The sequence below is a fragment of the Heloderma suspectum genome, chromosome 3 (genome assembly GCF_057233095.1).
Source record: "Heloderma suspectum isolate Gila_16-S chromosome 3, 16-S_ref, whole genome shotgun sequence".
NCBI lineage: Eukaryota > Metazoa > Chordata > Lepidosauria > Squamata > Helodermatidae > Heloderma > Heloderma suspectum.
The window spans coordinates 99637326-99659484 of record NC_139460.1 but is presented as its reverse complement, the minus strand read 5'-3'; the positions used below and the strand labels follow the sequence as shown (position 1 = coordinate 99659484).

General features: G+C 45.0%; 1 protein-coding gene and 1 non-coding gene across 2 annotated transcripts in view; one reads left to right on the top strand and one right to left on the bottom strand.

Annotated features, from left to right (window-relative positions):
- Positions 1-22159, bottom strand: part of DMD (dystrophin) — a 1907270-nt gene that overhangs the window by 1348674 nt on the left and 536437 nt on the right. Inside the window, exons 3-4 of the mRNA XM_084843968.1 lie at positions 13794-13886; positions 11872-11949 (exon numbers count right to left, since the gene is read on the bottom strand). Of these exons, the coding sequence (XP_084700094.1) occupies positions 11872-11949; positions 13794-13886 (171 nt within the window). The remainder of the gene's footprint in view (positions 1-11871; positions 11950-13793; positions 13887-22159) is intronic.
- LOC146350000 (U6 spliceosomal RNA) lies at positions 8890-8997 on the top strand. The gene has a single exon (XR_014789779.1). It is a non-coding gene; the product is annotated as a U6 spliceosomal RNA (small nuclear RNA).

Genomic DNA, 22159 nt, shown 5'->3' with positions numbered 1-22159 from the left:
CCGTGAACGTCCTTCGAGGACAGGTAAGTGACTTTGGTCCACCCCTAGTAATAATAAGCTGCAAAAAAGGAGTGGTGGGGGGTGGGGAGAATAACTGAAAATAATATATTCATGAACTTTGGGCAGAATAGAACATTTTAAAGTAAATAAAGTTTTTCTTTTTCTGTGCCATCTAGGGATGGCGGAGAATTTCTCCCCGAAACTTCGGGGGGCTGAGCGCCAACGTGTTCGGCCCCCCGAACAAGTTTCGGGGAGAAATCCTCCACCCCCCCCGCCCCCCCCAGGACGGGACTTACCTTCCCTGAATGTCCCTCCCGGCGGCGGGTCCGGCTGGCGGTTCGTCCGGTGTTCGAGCGGGGCGGGAGCGGCAGCCGGTCTTTCGACCGGGTGCCGCCCCCGCCATTGCAATGAAAGAAAAAAAAAAAAACCCGTCCCCTGATAGGCTACGTGACGATTCACGTAGCCTATCACTGCTAGATTTGCACAGTCAGTCTCGCTATTTGCGTTGCCCTTATTTTCGCCGCAGTCTACGTAAACATTGACGTAGACTACAGCAACTAAATAAGGAACGCGAATGGCGGCTCCCTATGGGGGCCGCCATTCGCGTACGCGCTTTTTTTTTTTTTTTAAGTCACCTGTGATAGGCTACATGACGATTCACATGGCCTATCATGGCTGACTTTCCAGATCTAGCCGTGATAGGCTACGTGAATCGTCACGTAGCCTATCAGGGGACGGTTTTTTTTTTTTTTTTTTTACTTTCGTGTTCACGGCCGGGCGAGGCAGGAAGCCTCCTCCCCGGCCTGAATTTTGGCCGGGCGAGGCGGGAAGCCTCCCCCCCCCGGCCTGAATTTCGGCCGGGCGAGGCGGGAAGCCTCCCCCCCCGGCCTGAACTTCGCGGGGGGAGCAGCGAAGCGCTCCCCCCCACCGTGAACATGCTGCGAGAAAAGGTAAGTGACTTTCGTCCACCCCTAGTGCCATCAGAGAACTGGTAGCACCTTTTTTGGCCAAGGCAAAATATACCTCATACTGCCACTTCCTTTGTTTCATATACTGGATATCTGTATGATCTCATTCATTCTTGTGTATTCTGTGATGGTGTTTATACTGATGACCCTCATATTTAACTATTTTCTCCTTTGATTTCTTATCAATGTCTAAGCAAGGTTTCCCCAGCTATTTTTGCGTGCATTTCCTCCTGGATAACCTGCTAATATGTATGCCATGCTGAAAAGGTAGCCCGCCATCCAACACAACCAACTCAAAGCACCCACCTTCTCACTACCAGCCACCCTCTCACTACTGGAGACTATTATCTTGTCCACTTCAGGGATGATTTGAATATTACACTTATCATGCAGGACCTTTTTAACATCTTTCCATGCAATGGATTACCCCAGCCCACCATGTTATAAAGCTGGCCAGCATGTAATTGATAAGGCTGTTGCATCCACATAACATTCTTCTCTTGATACCAGGAATGTGCCAGCTACCACCAGGAATATGTGGTACTGACGTGAAAACGCTCCACTTGATACTGGTGTGAAGATCTATGTGGTGCCTGATTCTACATGCTATGGTTGCTGTTGGGGAAAGCCATCACGTTCAGGTTGTTTTAGGTGGCTTCTGCATGACGAATATAATGGCCTGGATCCTATGATAAAGAGGTTAAAGAGGTTAATGGAAAGAAAATTTCCCATCACCTCCTCTTCACTGTGTGTCCAAGTGACCTCTGAAAATCCTCTCTGGAGGGTTGGGGATCCTTCCTAAATAATGTAGGATGTGGCATGGGGGCTTCTATGGGGAGGGGAGATGGAAAATATTACTGCTCTGAACATCCCTTAAATTAACCTAACTTATCTTAGAATCCAGGCCTGAGTTTGAGCAATTCCCCACCCACCACATACACAGCATCCCCTGTGCCCTTCCCCCTATTGTTATTCCAGAGTGTCTTTTTGGAGGGTACATGTGGCTTCTGGGCAAAAGGGGATGGAAAATCTGCCTTCCATTAATTTTCTTAAGTTAACTTATCTTATGATAGAAGCCAATGAGTTGTTTGGCCCTCATAGTCTGCAATCTTTGTTTTAATTAGGGCTGTGCATGAACCCCTTGCTTCACTTCAGATGCTGCTTTGGACTGATTCAGACCCCATCCGCTTTGACTCAGTTCTGAATCTGAAGTGAGATTCAGACATCCGAATCACTCGTTTTTGGCGTTTTCCCATTGACTTGCATGGGAAAACACAAACAAACATATCTTTTTCACTTTTCATGATACATACATGAAATTTTGAGAACTTTCAGCTAGGGATGTCAGAGAAATCCACCGTAGACTCAAATGAGGCTGGATTCTATGGAATCCAGCCTCCGGAATCTGCAGTGGAATGGCTCCACTTACCTCCGCTCCAGAAGGATTCTGGCCGGAATGGCACTCTGGCTCTGGAGCGCTGGTAATATGGTAATGGTGGCTGCCAATACTGTATCGCTGGGAGGAATATGGCCGCAAATGGCATAGTGGACACCACTTGCGTCCGTAAAGTGCTGAGTTTAACCTAATTGCAGCCATTTACGGCTACATTTAGGTTAAACTCAGCGCTTTATGGCCTCAAGTGGCATCCACTACGCCATTTGCATCTGTGTTTTTCCCTGCGATATGGTAATGGCAGCTGCCATTACCATATCACCAGCGCTCTAGAGCCAGTGTGCCGTTCTGGCCAGAATCCTCCTGGAGCAGAGGTAAGTGGAATGGTACGAAGCTGGAGTGTGGCTCCGTGGAATCGTCGCGAAGCAGAGCTGCTCCAGAGGATTCTGGTGGGGGGAGGAATGGATCGCCTCCCCCCTGGGTGGATTCCCCACTGGAACGGAAGGTGTGGAATCCATACATCCCTACTCTCAGCCCCCTTGGAGGGGTGCCCACCTGCCAAATATCAGGCAATTTGGCTCACTAGTTTTTGTGCTAGGCACAGGTGAGATTTGATTTTTTCCAGAAAATCTCTCAAAGCAAAGAGCTGTAACTTTTCACTACTTGCACAGAAGTGCATGAAAGTTGGGGAGTGCACAGCCCCCCTGGAGGACATCCCTCCTGCCAAAAGCCAGACAGTTTGGTCCAGGGGTTTTTGTGCTAGGCACAGGTAAAATGTAGTGTTCTCAGAAACTCAAACCAAAGTACATAAAGGGATATGAAGCGGTGAAGAAGTCACTATCCCTAAACTCTTCTGTAGGTTTCTTTGAAGTGCAAATAGCCCCTTTCCCCTAGTACTACTTTCCTATAGCCTCAGGGTCTCTTTGGCTGAATTGTCTAGGAAAACACTGGCTGGTAGGCAGGAAGCAAACAAAGACAGCAACCCTGCCAGGCGGGCACATTGACTTGAACGAAGAGCAATGATAATGACAGTTGTCTGCTGGACTGAAAGAGGCAGGAAGCAACACAGCAACTCTGCCAGGAGGGCACAGCAGCACCTCACCCACCTTTGCCCATGCCAAGACCCTGAAGATGCCTCATATTGGGCTTGCTTGTTTTGCAACCCACAGTGTGGTATTATATTATTTAAATAATAGCTATTGATGCATGTTGTGCTTTGTCTGCTATTTTTGGAAATGTGGACTGTGTGTACACTGCTTGCTTGTCCACACAACACAACACAACCACACACACACACACACACATGAGCAAAAGAAAAGCAAACACTAAACTGCAAGAAAAGGGTGGGGGGACACAAACTAACTGTAATCCTAACAGAAGAGAAAGGGGCTTTTTAGTGTATTTTCATTTTTTATTTTTTTAAGAAAAAATATAAAAATGGCAAGGGAAGGAATACAGGAACTGAGGAGGTGGAGGGGAGCCAAGAACAAGGAAAGATACACACACACACACACACGACAGAATCAAAGTAAGGGCAAACTAATGGTTGAAGGAGAATTGAAAACGTAGTGGTGGGGAAGATAAGCAACTGCAATGAAGTTTTTCTGGATGTTTAGATGAACAAACAAGAAGAATGAATTGTAAACTCATTACAGAAGGGTGGGGTGACGAGAGACTAACACAGCTGTCATAGCACACACTTGCTTCTGGGCTTCATTCTGCCAAAAGAGAGTGGGAAGGGTTAATCTCCTTCCTGCTCTCCTTCAGCAGGAAGGCAGCTACTCTGGTGCCACCACCCAAGCAAGCAACTGTGCCTTCCTCTGCTGTGCCTGGCAGAGATTGATGCAATTGCTCTCGGTGGCCACAGCAAAGGCAGGATAGGACTGGAGTGGAGAGAGAAATGCCATGGAGCTTCCCTCTCAGCTCCCATCCCATCCTGCTGCTTCCACCATCACCACCATCATTGCACACAATGGCAGCTCGTCAGGGCAGCAGGAGGCTGCTCAATTATTAGGCAGCTTGCACACCCCAATGGATTGCCTTGTGCATCCCACTGTTGGGACCACTGCTCTAGCCAAATAACATTCAGACAGTCCTCTCCACTCCAATAACACCACCTCTCTCACAGTGAGCAAAGGGAGGCTGACTCAAGCAAAGCTCACTGCCTCCTCCACCTCCTCTTTCCTTCCCCCTCCTCCTCTCCCTCCATATGTTCTTTCACAAGTTGATACATTTTGGAGACAGCCTGTCTGGGCTGCTCAGAAGGTATATGAAGAGCTACGAATCTCCAAGATGGACGAGGTGCCTCGTCAAAGAGCTGCTTTGCTGTGGGGTGCCTCATTGCTATTTTGATCCTCTTCTGATCACAACAAGACACCTCTGAATCAGCTCACCTTGACTTGTTATTCAGGCTTTGGACCGAAGCGGTGCACAGCCCTAATTTTAATGTTTACTGTTTCTGTTCTACATATCCAAGACCCAACATTTTATCTCTGTGGTATATCCTGGTGAAAACATAAGAAGAGCCACTCTGGATCAGACCAAAGGCCTATCTAGTCTAGTAGTCTGTTTGCATAGCGGCCAACCAGAAGCCCACAAGTAGGACATGAGGGCAGTAGCACTCTCTTGCTTATGAAGTGGATCACAACCAGCTGCACTGGATGCCAGTGTTTTGTAGCCCAATTTAAAGTGCTGGTGATCACCTTTAAAGCCCTAAATGGCTTAGGACCAGGTTATTTGAACCACCTGCACCTTTATGAACATGCCTGAGCCTTAAGATCAGCCATGGAGGTCCTGCTCATGTGGCTTTTTGTAAATTAAATTAGGCTGGAAGGTACAAGAGATAGGACTTCTTTTTGTGGTGACCCCTTCCTTATGGAATACATTGCTGTTGTTGTTGTTGTTGTTATTATTATATGTATTTATATCCCACTTTTTTCCCAATACGGGACTCAAAGCAGCTTTACAACATTAAAACTTGTACAATTAAAACCTAAAAATACAAGTATAAATAGAAGTATACAAAAATTAAAAATATAATTAAATCATCAATAGTATCCATCCATCAATAGTATCCAATTAATAGTATCCATCCATCAGTATAGTATCCAATAGTAGAGCTGGCCCCCCATCCCCCCAATACAGAGAGCTTTCCCTTCATTCACACAGATACACCATGCCCCCCCCCCGCCACACACACACTAATGAGGATGGAAAGAGGAGGCTTAATTTTCTAGGGATGGGGGAGAATTTTTCCCCGAAACTTCGAGGGGCCAAGTGCCAACGCATTCGGTCCTCCGAAGGTTGTTCGGGGAGAAATTCTCCCCCCCGCCCCCCCCGGGATGGGACTTACCTTTCACGAATGTCCCTCCTGGCGGCGGGTCCCAGCGGCGGTTCGGCAGGTCTTCGTCAGGGGCGGCAGCTGGTCTTTTGACCGGCTGCCACTGCCGCCATTACAAGAAAAGTAAAAAACAAACAAACACACCCCTGTGATAGGCTACGTAACGATTAACGTAGCCTATCACAGCTAGATTTGCAAAGTCAGCCATGATAGGCTACGTTAATCGTCACGTAGCCTATCACGGGTGATTTAAAAAAAAAAAAAGCACGTACGGCTAATGGCGGCCCCCATAGGGAGCCGCCATTCGCGTTCCTTATTTGGTCCCTATAGTCTACGTAAAGATTTACGTAGACTACGGCGAAAATAAGGGCAATGCTATTTGCGTTGCCCTTATTTTCGCCGTAGTCTACGTAAATCTTTACGTAGACTACAGCGACCAAATAAGGAATGCGAATGGCGGCTCCCTATGGGGGCCGCCATTTGCGTACGCGCATTTTTTTTTCCTTTCAAAGTCACCCATGATAGGCTACGTGACGATTAACATTAATCGTTACGTAGCCTATCACAGGGGCGTTTTTTTTCTTTTTCTTTTGAAGTTCGCGGCTGGGGAGACGGGGCGCTTCTCCTGAATTTCGGCCGGGCGAAATTCTCCTGAATTTCGGCCGGGCGAGGTGGGAAGCCTCCCCCCCAGCCTGAATTTCGGCCTGGCGAGGAGGGAAGCCTCCCCCCCTGGCCTGAACTTCGGGGGGAGCAGCGAAGCGCCTCCCCCCCACTGCGAAGCAAGCTGCGAGACCAGGTAAGTGACTTTCATGCATACCTATAATTTTCCCTAGGAATGCCTGGCATGGGGAAATCTGGCCCTCTTGAGGCTCAACAGATTTCCCCTGAGCCCCCGGCTTGGCTTGAATTAGCTGTCACTGGATCAGTGTGTGTAAATGGATCCTTTTCCCTCTCGAGTCCCAGGAGGGAAAGGGAGCCATTTGCACACAGCAGTGGAATTGCTCTGAGTAGGGATGTCAGAGAATTCCGCCATGGATCTTGGTGAGGCCGAATGCCGGTGCATTCGGCCCCCCAAAATCTGTGGTGGAATGAAGCCCCCGCCCCCCATGAAAGGTGTGTGAAATAGAGCATTTACCTGCTGCCGTCCGCGCTGACGTGCAAATTCGCATTTGCTTCCTCACCATAGCCATGATAGGCTACGTAAATAATTACGTAGCCTATCACGGCTAACTCAGGGCTGCCATTTGCGTCCCTGCAGAGGCCATGATAGGCTACATAAGTATTTACGTAGCCTATCACGGCAAGCAAAAAAACCCACCCCAGCATACGCAAATACTGTATTTGTAAATGTTCCATTTGCGTTCCTTTTTTTTCGCCGTTTTAGCCTACGTAAAGATTTACATAGGCTATTACGGTGGGAAAAAAAAAGGGCGTAGTGGGTGCTATTTGCATTCCTTCCCCCCCCCACCATAATAGCTTAGGTAAATATTTACATAGGCAAAAATGGTGGCGAAAAAAAGGGAACACAAATGGCGGCTGCCGTAACCGCTGCCATTTGCGTACGCTGTTTTTTTTTTCTTGCCGTGATAGGCTACGTAAATATTTACGTAGCCTATCACGGGCTACCATAGGGATGCAAATGGCGTCCCATACTCAGGACACCATTAGGGATGTACGAAAGTGACTTACCTTTTCGCAGATTCTGTTCATGGGGGGGCGTTCTGTCCCTCCCCCCGGAATCGTCGACAGGGGGGAGGCGATCCGGTCCTACCCCCCTTAATCCTCGACGTCCGGCTGTGCTCTGCGGCAGCTCTGCGGAGCAGCTGGCCAGGCCCAGGCCAGGGCCGACCGCAGCCGGATTTCCGGCAGCGGAGGGCTCTGGGTAAAAAAAAAACAAAAAACAAGTATGCAAATGGCGGCGGCTATGGCCACCGCCATTTGCGTTCCTTATTTTTTGCCATCTTAGTCTACATCAATATTTACGTAGACTAAGACAAAGAAAAGAAAGGGGAACGCAAATAGCATAGTGGGCGCTATTTGCGTTCCCCTTCCTTTTCTTCATCTTAGTCTACGTAAATATTGATGTAGACTAAGACGGCGAAAAATAAGGAACACAAATGGCGGTGGCCACAGCCGCCACCATTTGCGTACGCGTTTTTTTTTTTTTTAAGCCAGATGTGATAGGCTATGTAAGTCTTTACGTAGCCTATCACGTCTATGGGGAAAAAAAGAGAAAAAAACACAGAATGCAAATGGCGGCGGCGGCAGCCAGTCGGAAGACAAGCCGCCACCGCCACAGCTGCCGCTGGAGCCACCACCATCTGGAACATCCGCCTCAGGTAAGTCTCATCCCGGGGGGGATCCGTAGGGGGCGGGGGGTGGCTGGCTGTTCCGCGATGGATTTCGGCGGGCCGAATGCACTGGCATTCGGCCTCACTGAGATCCGTTGCAGAATTCTCTGACATCCCTAGATACCATTTGCGTCCGCAGCAGCCCGGCAGTGGCTGGAGGACCTGCTGCGGGTTGGCCTGGCTGGCGGCTCCATGGCCTGGCCACAGAGCGGAGCCGGCCGGGCAGGATTACAGGGGGGAGGAACGGACCACCTCCCCCCCGTCGAGGATTTCGGGGGGAGGGACAGAGTGCCTCCCCCCTACCGCGGATGTCTCTGGATGAAGCCAGGTAAGTATTTCGTACATCCCTATGAGCAAGTGCCTCCTTCTTCCTCCCAGGAAGGGAGAAGGAGACACTTGTGCACAGTGCAGCAATAGTGGAAGTCTGCAAGCTGGCTTGACTTGACCTGGGTTGAGTTGGGCCAGCTCACGGACAAGCAAGCTCAGTCTGGGGGGACAAGTTGGCAAAAAATCGCCGAGTTCCACCCATGAAAAGGATTCCTGCCATCCTTACTCTCCCATTCCCATGCACCATCCTCCTGACTGCAATCACATTACCCATAGCCTGTGCGATATTCAAGGGGAGGATGGCATACAGCAAGGGCCATCGCCATGTACCATCTTACCGATAAATATCACACTTCTCACAATCTGTTTGTTGGACTGTGGGGGGCAGGCCATGGATTGCCTACACACATCCTGCAGTGTCTTCTGATTTCATTCCACAGAAATCTGTGTCTCAGCTCTTTGACAACTTGTTTTCCCTCTTGTTTGTGCCATTTAGCTGGAATGACTCCCATATCTCACTTCTGTGACACATAGACTAAAACTGGAACAATATAGAGAAGATCAGCATGGCCCCTGCTCAAGAATGACCCATAAATATGAGACGCATTTCCTATTAGAGGGAGAGGCCAAGGCTCAGTGGCAAAGCACCTGCTTTAAATGCAGAAGATCCCTGGTTCAATCCCCGGCATCTCCAGGCATGGCTGGAAAAATTCCTTCCTGAAACCCTGGAGAGCTGCTGCCAGTCAGTGTCAATAATTGGGCTACATGGACCAATGGTCTGACTCAGTCTAAGGCAGCTTCCTCTGTTCACGTATCTCAAAGAGATCCCTCCTGCTGTATGTGTCAAGCCTGCACCTTGCATTGAAAGTTTCTCCACAGAACCCACAAATAAAACTTTTCCTGAAACACCATTACACTAACTTGTTAGTAGGTCCATTGCCACCTCACTCTTCCTTACCCCATCCCTGCTACAAACTTGTCATCCTGATTCTCACTATTGTTTTGCCGATCTAATGTGGGTAGAGATGTACAAAAATCACTTACCTTTCGGGGACTATGCTGATGGTGGGGGGGGAGGTGCTCCGTCCCTCCCCCCGGAATCCTGGATGGGGGGGGAGGCGCTCCGTTCCTCCCCCCCCCTGGAATCCTGGTCGGCCAGCTGTGCTCCGCAGCGATTCTGCGGAGCCGCTGGCCGGCTCCACCAGCAGCCGGACATCCAGCCGCTGGCTAGCAGGGATGCAAATGGCGGCGGCTGTAGCCGCTGCTGTTTGCGTCCCTGCAGTCAGCCGTGATAGGCTACATAAATGTTTACGTAGCCTATCACGGCTGACTTAAAAAACAAAAACAACAACGCGCGTACGCAAATGGCAGTGGCCATTAGGGATGGCGGAGAATTTCTCCCCGAAACTTCGGGGGGCTGAGCGCCAACGTGTTCGGCCCCCCGAACAAGTTTCGGGGAGAAATCCTCCGCCCCCCCCGCCCCCCCCGGGACGGGACTTACCTTCCCTGAATGTCCCTCCCGGCGGTGGGTCCGGCTGGCGGTTCGTCCGGTGTTGGAGCGGGGCGGGATTGGCAGCCGGTCTTTCGACCGGCTGCCGCCCCCGCCATTGCAATGAAAGAAAAAAAAAAAACGTCCCCTGATAGGCTACGTGACGATTCACGTAGCCTATCACGGCAAGATTTGCAAAGTCATCCGTGATAGGCTACGTGAATCGTCACGTAGCCTATCACGGGTGACTTAAAAAAAAAAAAAAAAAGTGTGTACGGATAATGGCGGCCCCCATAGGGAGCCGCCATTCCCGTTCCTTATTTGGTCGCTGTAGTCTACGTCAATGTTTACATAGACTACGGCGAAAATAAGGGCAACGCTATTTGCGTTGCCCTTATTTTCGCCGTAGTCTACGTAAACATTGACGTAGACTACAGCAACTAAATAAGGAACGCGAATGGCGGCTCCCTATGGGGGCCGCCATTCGAGTACGCGCTTTTTTTTTTTTTTAAAGTCACCCGTGATAGGCTACGTGACGATTCACGTAGCCTATCACGGCTGACTTTCCAGATCTAGCCGTGATAGGCTACGTGAATCGTCACGTAGCCTATCAGGGGACGGTTTTTTGTTTGTTTTTTTTTACTTTCGTGTTCGCGGCCGGGTGAGGCGGGAAGCCTCCCCCCCCGGCCTGAATTTCGGCCGGGCGAGGTGGGAAGCCTCCCCCCCCCGGCCTGAACTTCGTGGGGGGAGCAGCAAAGCGCTCCCCCCCACTGCGAAAAAGCTGCGAGAAAAGGTAAGTGACTTTCGTTCACCCCTAGTGGCCATGGCCGCCGCCATTTGTGTACACGCATTTGTTTGTTTTAAGTCAGCCGTAATAGGCTACGTAAACATTTACGTAGCCTATCATGGTGTTTTTTTAAAATCTAGCCATGACAGGCTACGTAAATCTTTACATAGCCTATCACGTTTTTTTGTTTTTTTGGGTTTTTTTACCTGGAAATGGCGGCGGCGGCAGCCGGTCGGAAGACCGCCCGCTGCAGCTGCTGCTGCCGAACCACCGCCGCAGCCGCCGCCACCACCAGGAAGATCCGCCCAAGGTAAGTCCCGTCCCAGGGTGGCGGGGGGTGGCGGGCCATTCCGCCACCGATTTCGGGGGGCTGAATGCACTGGCATTCGGCCTCCCCGAGATCCGTGGCGGAACTTTCGTACATCCCTAAATGTGGGTGTGAATTACTTACGTCTGGGGTGTGAATTAGTCATTTCTACTACATTATACACAAGCATTAAGGTATTTATTATTTTATATTGGCTTTTATATTGTATTTTATGTATTTCTTATGGAAATGGAAACCCCTTAGAGATCTTAGGAGATCAAGCATTATATAAATAGTTTAAATAAATAAATGCATTCAGGTAAATAACACTCCATCTGAACTCATTGACTGAATAAAATAGTGTGCACTTTAGGTATTCAATGTGATGTGCTGTTTTCCACTAGTACTACAGCTTCCTTTTAGATCTAAATGGAAGTCATGATTCATTTTAATTTTTTTTCTTGAGCAGGCAATATATTATAATTAGATATCCATTGGAAAAGTCTAGTTAAAACAGAAGCTTATAAGAGAAAAATGTAAAACATTATAGATAGGATATTGGCCAGGTAACCCTTTCAAAAGTGCAGTGGGGTTTTGAAACAAGGAACATCTTTATTCGCATACTCTCACCAGTACCTATGGACATTTCAGTAAATTATTAAATCTGAGTAAGAAAAAGATAACATTTTATGGCTTGTACAGGCGATGCAACAGAACCGAAGGCTTAGATGTAATAGCTTCTTCAAGGCTAGTTATTGAACCCATGGCAGATGTGGGCCTTGCACTTTGGTCTCCCATGTTGCAAGGGATTATACAGGATCTTATTGATTGTAAAGCATATTCCAGAAACAAGCTTTGAGCTTGCAAACCCTCTGTGTGCATTATGAACCAAAGCAACTGATTACTTACATTATTTTTCTGCAGGACTTGTAGTGCTTTATTGACGTTGTTCAAGGCATGAACTCTTGTGGAGCCCTTTTCTTTCCCCTATAAATATATATAGTAGTTACCAATGATGAAAAGCAAGAAAATACTCTGCATTAAGATTAAAAACATCTCTCTTTATGACAGAGAACTGTCTTTGTAACAGCACACCAGAGCCTAAAGTACTGAACAATGTCAATCCTTACTTCGGCAATATATTTCTCGACGGCATTTTTCACTGACATTCTGTGAGGGCAACAATGAGACAAATTCAGGTTGTTTTTATTATGACTGATTTTAGGAATGTTACCATGGCATCAAACATGTATGATATTCTGTAAGTAAATCTTCCTTGATGTTTGAGTCCTACTAGCATTTTTATCTGCTGAATGTCAGGAAGTTTCTTGTATGAAAAAGTTTCATTGTAAGGAAAGGAAAAGAGTCAGAATGAGCAAGGGGTCAGGAGGAATTACAAGTCGTCTCAGATTAACAATTCCAATGCAAAATCACTTACACTGATTTAATGATCACATTTGTGTTTAAATGTCAGATTTGGTGCCACGGAAGAAAAATATATTTCTACAATTCTATTAAGAAATCTGAGAGCTAAAGTGCAATCCTATGCGTGTTTACACAGAAAAAGGTCCTACAACTCCCAGTTTCCCAAGCATTTATGTCTAAGCATGCATAGGATTGCGCCCTTCTACTCTTCAGCTCTTATAACGTTTCACCTTTGATCTGAAATAGGGAAGGCTGCCCTGCTTTCTTTTAATGAATGTATGCAAACGTTTCCATCCTTCTAGAAAACCTGTGAAGCTGGTCTTCAAAAGTTCATGTCAATTATATTCTGAATTCTAAAAATATTTTTGAATAGGAAAAGGAGGAAAGCTCTAAATATATTCTGCATGAGGCATGCAAACAAAATATATCTATTTTCAGTCTGTACAAGAGAAACATGTTTTAAAAAAGAAGATGAAGAAACTAATTAATTTTTTAAAGTCATGGACAGACTGGTAAAATAACAATTAACCATGAGGTTAATAACTATTGCTGTTATTTTTATGAGCATGTATTTAGATGCACAAGTTGAGTTCAGTAAGGGGCAGACAAATGAATTGGAATCAGTCTGAAATTTGAACTTGAATTAGTGATATTTCAAGAATTCTCATCAAATTTCTCCCCAGATCTTGGAATTCCAAATAATCTGGTCTTATTTCTAACGTGCAACTGATACTTTTGGAAATGTGTTCTACTGCATTATGAATTTTGTACAGACTACTTCACATGCACAGTTTGCTTAGCTTTCAGTTCATTCATGTCTTCCGCTCCCTTCATTACCCAGTGTGCATGTTCACATTGATAAAACATTGCAAACAAGAAGTATTGATGGGATCTAACATATGATTCCATCAAGATCCTTATTCTCAGGTGTTTTATTGATGCACATTTACCCTTTTGCTCATTGTACAATCCCATCAATAAACAATAAAATGATGGGATGGGAAAAATCCTCTCACCTTTACTTCCATTGAGGTCTTAGGGTTAGCAAGGTTTGTTTACATAATGTCTATGTATATATGCTAGGGAAAAGAAAGGGGCATTTTTAAAAAACAAAAACCTGCAGCTTCACCAACACCAAAATTCACCAGTTGTTATAGAGGCTATAACTTTGTTACAGAAGATTGGATTAGGTGCTTTTCATGACATGTCCAGCTCTATCAATTTATGCATGTTCTTATAATCAGTGCAAATTCAAGGTGATTCACAAAGAGAAAATGAGATTTTAGTATCAGGTGCATGAATAACACTACAATGTGGTTTCTGCACTTTCAAAGTTAAATACAGCTAGGCATTGTGGGGATGTAAGATTGCTCAGATATCTGCAAAGGAAAACCACATATACATACAAGTTTTTGGCCTGTAAAACCTTCCAGGAGCTCCAGGAGCCTTCGTCCATCTCGAAAATCATTGAAGAGATCTTCTATAGGATGTGTACCAAACTAGAATGAAATAAAGGTAAGTTTATTAAAACAGAGAGTTGTATGCTAATGTTTTTATTATATCATATCAATCATACCTGTTCTTCAGATGAAAAGCAAGAAAAGAAAAACATTTTACCTACTTTTCAATTTAATCATTCTTTTTGGACAGAACCCTTGATTTTGTTGCTAAGATTTCTGTAAAATCCACCAAGCATTGCTGCTGCAGAATCATTTTATTTGAATGCAGTAAGGTAGGGTGAAAGAAGGAATAATAACTGTTGCTCTGTATTCTGCAACAGAGGTGGTGATGCCATTTATTTTATTTTAATTATTTCTTATGCTTATGCTCCACACTTCATCCAATGATCTTGGAGTTGTTCACAGATGGGTCCTAGATGGGTCCTAGTTGGTTTCCTATCCACCTCAGGGCCAGATCTCCTTCGCATGTGTTTAGGCCTTGGAAATAGTCTCTCTCTCTTTTACCTTTAAGGGTGCAATCCTATGCATGTTTTGACAGAACAAAAGTCCCACAACTCCTAGCATTCTCCAACCAGCCATTCTGGTGGCAGAATGCTGGGAGTTGTAGGGCTTTTTTCCGTCTAAACATGCATAGGATTGCACCCTAAGGCACCTTATTTTTTTAAAAAATAAAATGTAGGGTTAAAACTTATCCTAAACAAAACAACAACATTATATGGGAGGTTAATTTCAGAGGGGAAATAAAATCACAGCAACGTCAAAAGGATGTTTTGGTTACAATTGTGTTACAAGTAAACCTTTTAAAAATAATGATTTTGAGGAGCTTGAAAGGCAACCTTCTATTAATCATCATCTAAATATTACAGACGGTTCCCTATGCTACTGCCTCACATTCTAACCTGAAGAAGTGCTTCCTATTTGTCTGGTGGTGAGGTAATTAAGTTGCCTTTCAGAAACAGATTGAATGTCTTCAGTGGATCGACATTGCAATAAGTCTTTAGAGCAAAGGATTTGGAGAGATGGCAAGAAATATGTGGCATTTCCAAGGTCACTGGAAAACTATGCATTAAGATGTGAGAAGCTTTTGGAAGGACAAACTAATATATTGAAATGCCATTTTGAATTTCAGACACATCCAATATCAACTGTATTTACAATAGCCTTCAAGAAGATAGATATAATTATATTTTTTCATTATGCACTTTGCAATATAAATATTACGTTAAATTTACCATTACAACATTTAAATAATATGGATGGTACTTTAAACTCGACTATAATTTCAATGATGTTTTGATGCTTCAGGCATCCTGCGTATGTATGGGAGCCTCTGAGGCCTCTACAGCCTGCACCCTTTAGCACCCGCTATACATCTGGTAGTAATACAAAATTGAATGGTGATGGCAGGTAGGAACCCATTCATGTTAGGTGTCTGCTGGGAGAGCCTTCAGGACCTGGCCAGCTCCTCCATAGCCTATAGGTCTCACCCAACTCTTAGGTCATCCAAAATACTTTGTTTCAGAAGGTAGACCAAAGCTATAAAGTAAGTCAGCATAGTGCAATCATTTCCATTGGTACTGTCAGTCCCAACACTGCAAGAAAAGGGGTTCAAATGAATAAAGCACATTTTGTTTTGAACATATGGAGCTACCTTAGTCATATCACGGATTCATCTTTCACTGGTAGTGGCTCTCAAACTCTTTTCTAACCCTATTGCCTGAGATATTTTCCCTGGTGATGCCAGGGATTGAATAGGGGACCACTTACATGCAAAGCATGTATCCATCCCTGCAGGTTTCTTTCTTTTTTTTCTTTCTTTGCATGTTTCTAGCCTTGAATAAAATAGGCCTTTGATATTAGAAGAACTTAACAATATCGAAACAGAGTGAGATAGTCACAGGCAGACTAAGATTTGGTCGTAAGGTAAGACTCCAATGAAGGAAAGGATTGACAAGTGAAACACATTTACAAGGAAGCTCAAAGATATCAAATAAAAGTTTTTGAAGTAAGTTTTACCCTCCTGGCACAAACTCCTTGATTTAAAGAGAACACAGGATCTTCAGTGTCCTACCGCAATACGGTAAACGCTGCTGTAACACAATCTCCTTTCTACTGATTAAAGGTCATATCACAGACCCTTTTGTTGCTTTTACTGCTGTGGCTGATGGCTGCGATTACTAATCTTTACATGATACAAGGAAAGCTGAAAAAAATTAGCAAAAGGCTTTAAAAAGAAGAAAAGCATCTGAAAAGATGCAACAAACAACAGAGATAAGTTATCTGATAGAGATGGAATTAAACCTTCAGATCTTCTGTAGTAGACTGAAGGAAATGTAAATGCTACCTAGAGTATTCTTAACAAAATTGTTATATCTTGGCAAGGGAATGTGCAAATCATCTTACCCTACAATAAATATGACTTTTCCTAGAAATTCTAGGGTCAGGTTATACATATTTGGAGAAAGACACAACTTGTCATTGTGAAAATGTCTGCATTTAAAGGCATCCCCAAATATATTATGTTAGAAGCCACCAGGATTCAACTCTGAGCCCTGTCAGTCCTTAGCTCCCTGGGAGCCACTGGGGCTGAATGGAATTACAGACAATACCAGCTAGGGCGGTTCAAGCCCCAGCTGCTGGTCAGGGAAGACAGGCAACATGACACCAGAAGAACTAGCTGGTAATACTACCTAATCTAAAGCACCCCTTGATCTGGCCAACCTGTTCTCTTTGCACCACCAGGCTAACAGGCTTCAGCAGCCTGACGTTGGCCTTAAGCAGTCAACCTGCATGACTCCCATCTCTAGCCTTCTGCTGCCCCTTCCTTCTTAAGGTACTTGTCTACTGCCAGGCCTGGTTACCTTACTCACAGGATCACTCCTATAAATTTATTTGACATTGAGAATAAAAAAAACAGGCTTCATAGATTGCAATGTAATCTAATAGTGTGTTAACTATTCTCCTATGCCAAAAGAGAAATAATTACTAGCCTCAATAGTAGTAAACAAAAAAAAAAGTTGTGGAATCCTAGAAAACTACTTCATTTTGTGTAATCCCACTTGCCTTACCAGCAACCCCTTTTTTGTGGAGGAAAGCTTCACAACCTAGATTCAAACTGTGGTGGAAGGGATGAGGGGGGAAGAATGCCACGGCCCCAAAATAGTGTTTGGTGCCACCAGCTCCTATGTTTCCTGGAAGATGGTAGCAGAAAACACAGTGGACAACTTAATAGGATACGAAAAGCAAAGAAGGAGGAAGTAAAGAAGAGAAACAACTTATATAAGCTTAGGATTTTATTATGAATTTACAATAAAAATAATGTGAATCCAATAAACTAGTTTTCTACAGGTGAACAATTAAAGTCTATCAGACCTTCACAGTCCTGGGCTGGGATTCAGGAGGAAGAATTGGCTCCCAACCATTTCTGTTCTCATTAGGGTTGGACAGAACACTTACCTTCCATTCAGTTCTGTTTTCCACTGAGGGCGGGGAAGGTGATATGTTCCTCCCCCCCAGAATCCTCTGGAGTGGCTCCGCTCCATTAGGATTCTGTGGAGCCGCACACTGGCTCCATACCACTGGCGATTGTTAGGAGCACCCTAGTGGCCTCTTTCAGTAGACCACAATAGCCAACTCAAGAAACAAATGAAAGGATTCTTTTCAAGGCTTTAATCCTTTTACAACGTAGGGATGTCAGAGAATTTCTCCATGAATCTCAGGGAGGCCGAATGCCAGCGCATTCGGCCCCCCGAAATTGGTGGAGAAATGGTCTGCCCCCCGCCCCACCAGGACGGGACTTACCTTGTGTGAATGTCCCTGATGGCGGCGGCTGCGGCAGCGGTTCGGCGGCGGCGGCGGCCGGTCTTCCGACCAGATGCCGCCACCATTTCCCAGTAAAAAAACCCCCCAAATGTGATAGGCTACATAAAGATTTACGTAGCCTATCACAGCTAGATTTTTAAAAAACACCGTGATAGGCTACGTAAATGTTTACGTAGCCTATCACGGCTGAGTGAAAAAAAAACAAAAACGCGCGTACGCAAATGGCGGCGCCCATGGGCGCTGCCATTTGCGTTCCTTATTTTGGCACATGTAGTCTACGTAAACATTTACGTAGACTACGGCGAAAATAAGGGGAACGCAAATAGCGTCGCCATTGCAATGTAATCTAATAGTGGGTGCCGCCATTTGCGTACGCGCTTTTTTTTCCCCCCAAAGTCAGCCGTGATAGGCTACGTAAACATTTACGTAGCGTATCATGGTGTTTTTTAAAAATCTAGCCATGATAGGCTACATAAATCTTTATGTAGCCTATCACTTTTTTTTTACTTGGAAATGGCGGCGGCGGCAGCTGGTCGGAAGACTGGTTGCTGCAGCTGCCACCGCTGAACCGCCGCCGAGCCGCCACCGGAGCCGCCGCCGCCGCCAGGGACATTCGCACAAGATAAGTCCCGTCCCCGGGGGGCGGGAGGTGGCAGACCATTTCTCCACTAATTTCAGGGGGCCGAATGCGCTGGCATTCGGCCTCCCTGAGATTCGTGGAGAAATTCTCTGACATCCCCATCGATAGCTGGTTGGCCATTGTGTGGACAGAATGCTGGACTAGCTGGACCCTTGGTCTGATCCAGCATGGCTCTTCTTATGTTCTTAAGGTTCAGATTTGGCTTTGGTTGGCTTTGGAGGAGCCCTGTTTCTATTCAGACATCTCCCAAATCAGCGTGATCCAGTTCATTGACCCCTATAAGCTGGGCGCTTACCTACTGTGAGAAGAAGGTGGCCTGCATTTCAAACGTTTTATATACTTTCAGCTAATCAGGTAGTCATTTTCATTAAGGGTTCATTGAAACAGATGCCTTTATGAAATTTATGGAAGAAGGATATTACATTCTGTTGAGCTCAGCATGGCTTTTAAGTCAGTTTTAATAAAAGAGGGATTTCAAATATGTCTTAGGTATTTGCTGGAGCTACGTTATATGTATTACTTTTAACATTCCTCCTCCTCCATTGCCAAATCAAGTGATTTCTCAAATTCAAAATATATTTAATAGTACATAATAGAAAGGAAAAGTTGAAGGAATGATAACATATTTCAGAATACCTTTCACAGAAAGTTAGATTGCGGTACAAATAATTTTTAAAATATCAGTTTTAATGGACAAAATCAACAGAGACGAATCACCACACTCACACCCAGAAAAGGACATTCCTTTAAAAACATTTGCAACAAAGAAGCTGTTTATTTGGCACATATTCTAGGAGTGACATGTGGCTTTCTTTTCTGGTACAAGCTGTTTCCAACGGAGTAACTCTATGTATTAATGTTCACTGATCAAATATAGGACTCATAAATTCCTGTCCAGTACTTCCTCTTCCATCCACCACTTTTCCACCCCATTCAGGAAGGTCTGATGATAACAAAACCACTGTGTTTGTATCAATACAGCTCCTTTAAAGGAGCTCCATTGCTAACAAGTCAGGAGTGTAATATTAGGTACCTTTCTTAGTTTCAACTACACCTCTATAGAGAAAGTTCATTTTTCAGTAAAACAACATGGTTAGAAATACATTATTAGGGTCAACACCTCACAATATACACAACACCTACATGAATGGAGTGTGGTTTCTAGTTACCCCACAGTTTTTCTTCAACATAAAAGTTACTGTGCCATTAACATATACAGCATGATAGTTATAACAGTGTGGTAACCATGAATTGTGTACTACCTGTAACAACAACAAATTTCAAATAACTTGTAGCCATAGCAGCATGTGCTACTTAAGTGGCCTATGCACATTTCAGAACTGCATGAGCTGGACAAAGTGGTTACATGATGATGCACATCATAGCTGCAATTTCTGTTACCCACAGAAATGGACTTTTATACAGGCAATCTCCTCTATATTTGAAAAAAAACATACCATTGGTCAACACTATATCAAGTGTTTGGAATTGTACATGGAGGAGATTTTTGGCCAAAGGTGTTTATCTACACTACCTTAATTTTATTGTAATAAAAAGTGATTGCAGCCTTGGATTTGTTGTCTGAGAGAGTGCTGCATATTTATGCATTGAAGAAAAGAAAACCACTGTCCTTCCTTTCTTTGGTGCATAGCTAGCGAGCACCAAATATTTTTGAAAACCTTTTTTTAAAAATACTATCCACACTTCTGGATTTGTGGGCAAGGAATGCAGGGGCAATTCTGACCAGAGTAAGGTTTTCTTAGCTAATTCTCCAACTAGCCACACTGGTGAAAACATTTGTTGTAGTTTGGCTGAAAATTTGCAGATTCTTTGTTAGTCGCTATCTGACCTTAATTTTGAGCCGTTCGGGCATGTTCTTTCTTCCCTTTATATGTGTCAGAATCAAAAACATATGGGGTTGGATCCAGAATTAGATGCATGCAACTGGGCTCCTTCCTCCCCATAGCAGCTCCTCTACATACTACAATACTACACAGAAGGTCAGGGACATCCTGCTGAATAGGGTGAACTGTGGTGCAGGGAAAATTGGGGATCCCCCAAAATCAGGCAGAGGCACCTTTTGGGACTGGAGTCCTTTCATGATCACAGTGGATCCAACCCATGATGCATTCAAAAGACAACATAGCCAGAATTTTATGCCATACTTTGCAGGTTTGGATGGTATATACTGCCTTATTGTGCAATTCACACTAAATGGCACTAATTATTAATAAGTTATAACATTCTGATATGGTATGAAGCATTGTCAGAGAGTCTTGCAACTGGAGTCAAAATGATACCAAACTCATAATTAGTAAGTGTTGCTCAGTATGAACTCTGCAAATAGCTATGCTATAAATTAAAAAAATCTGTTTTTCATTGGGATGTACGAAAGTCACTTAGCTTTCCGCGGATTATGTTCATGGGGGGAGAGGCGTTCCATCCCTCCCCCCAGAATCCTCAACGGGGGGAGGCGATCCGGTCCTCTCCCCCGGAATCCTTGACGTTCGGCTGTGCTCCGCGGCAGCTCCACGGAGCAGCCGGCCAGGCCCAGGCCAGAGCCGTCTGCAGCCGGATTTCCGGCCGTGGAGGGTTCTGGGTAAAAAAACCAAAAAAACAAAACTGCATATGCGCATGGCAGCAGCTACGGATGCCGCCATTTGCGTTCCTTATTTTTCGCCGCCTTAGTCTACGTAAATATTTACGTAGACTATTACGGCAAAAATAAAGGGGAACGCAAATAGCGTAGCGGGCACTATTTGTGTCCCTTTTTGATTCGCCGTTTTAGCCTACGTAAATATTTACGTAGGCTAAAACGGCGAATCAAAAAGGGACTCAAACAGTGCCCGCTACGCTATTTACGTTCCCCTTTATTTTCGCCGTAATAGTCTACGTAAATATTTACGTAGACTAAGACGGCGAAAAATAAGGAACGCAAATGGCAGCGGCCGTAGCTGCCGCCATTTGCGTACGCTTTTTTAAAAAAATTAACCCAGCCGTGATAGGCTACATAAATCTTTATGTAGCCTTTTTACGTCTCTGTAAAAAACAACAACAACCCCCAACAAGACTGCAAATGGCGGCGGCGGCAGCCGGTCGGAAGACCAGCTGCCGCCGCCGCAGCTGCCGCCACCCGGAACATCTGCCCCAGGTAAGTCTCATCCCGGGGGGGATCTGCGGGGGGGCGGGGGCAGGCCGTTCCGCCACAGATTTCGGGGGGCCGAATGCACTGGCATTCAGCCTCACTGAGATCTGTGGCAGAATTCTCTGACATCCCTAGTTTTACACAAGGGTCATAAGGAAGGTTTCTAACTGAAAAAGAGTTTAAAATAGTTATGTTTCTAAAGGAGTATTGATAAATAGTCTATTATGGAAATACACAAAATATTGTTTGTTCACCTTCCTTTTGCTCCTTTCTCACTAGAAACAGAAAGAACAGTTCTGGTCTAAGCATCTGTAAACATGAAGACTAATAAAAATATTAAACAGCATTTTGAAGGGTCACTTTGACCTCTATCACCTTATGTGCATAGTTCTTCAGTCAAACCAATAACGAGAGAATAATTGGCTACAAAAGCGGTTAGAGAAAACACATTCCTCCCTAGATCAGGTGGGTGGGGTGGAACACCATATAACAAGTCAAACCTCATAGTTGAGGAACATGGAATTGTGAAAGACTTGCAGAAGTTTCATGATATTTTTACAGAATTGTCGGGGTACATTTGATCCCAACAACTGACGGCGTGTGAAAGTTTAAAACGTCCTAAAATACGTAAGGCATAAATGCCTTGTGTTAATTAGTTTTTGAGTGATGGGGAGAGCAATCCTATGGCTGCTAGACAGCATCTAG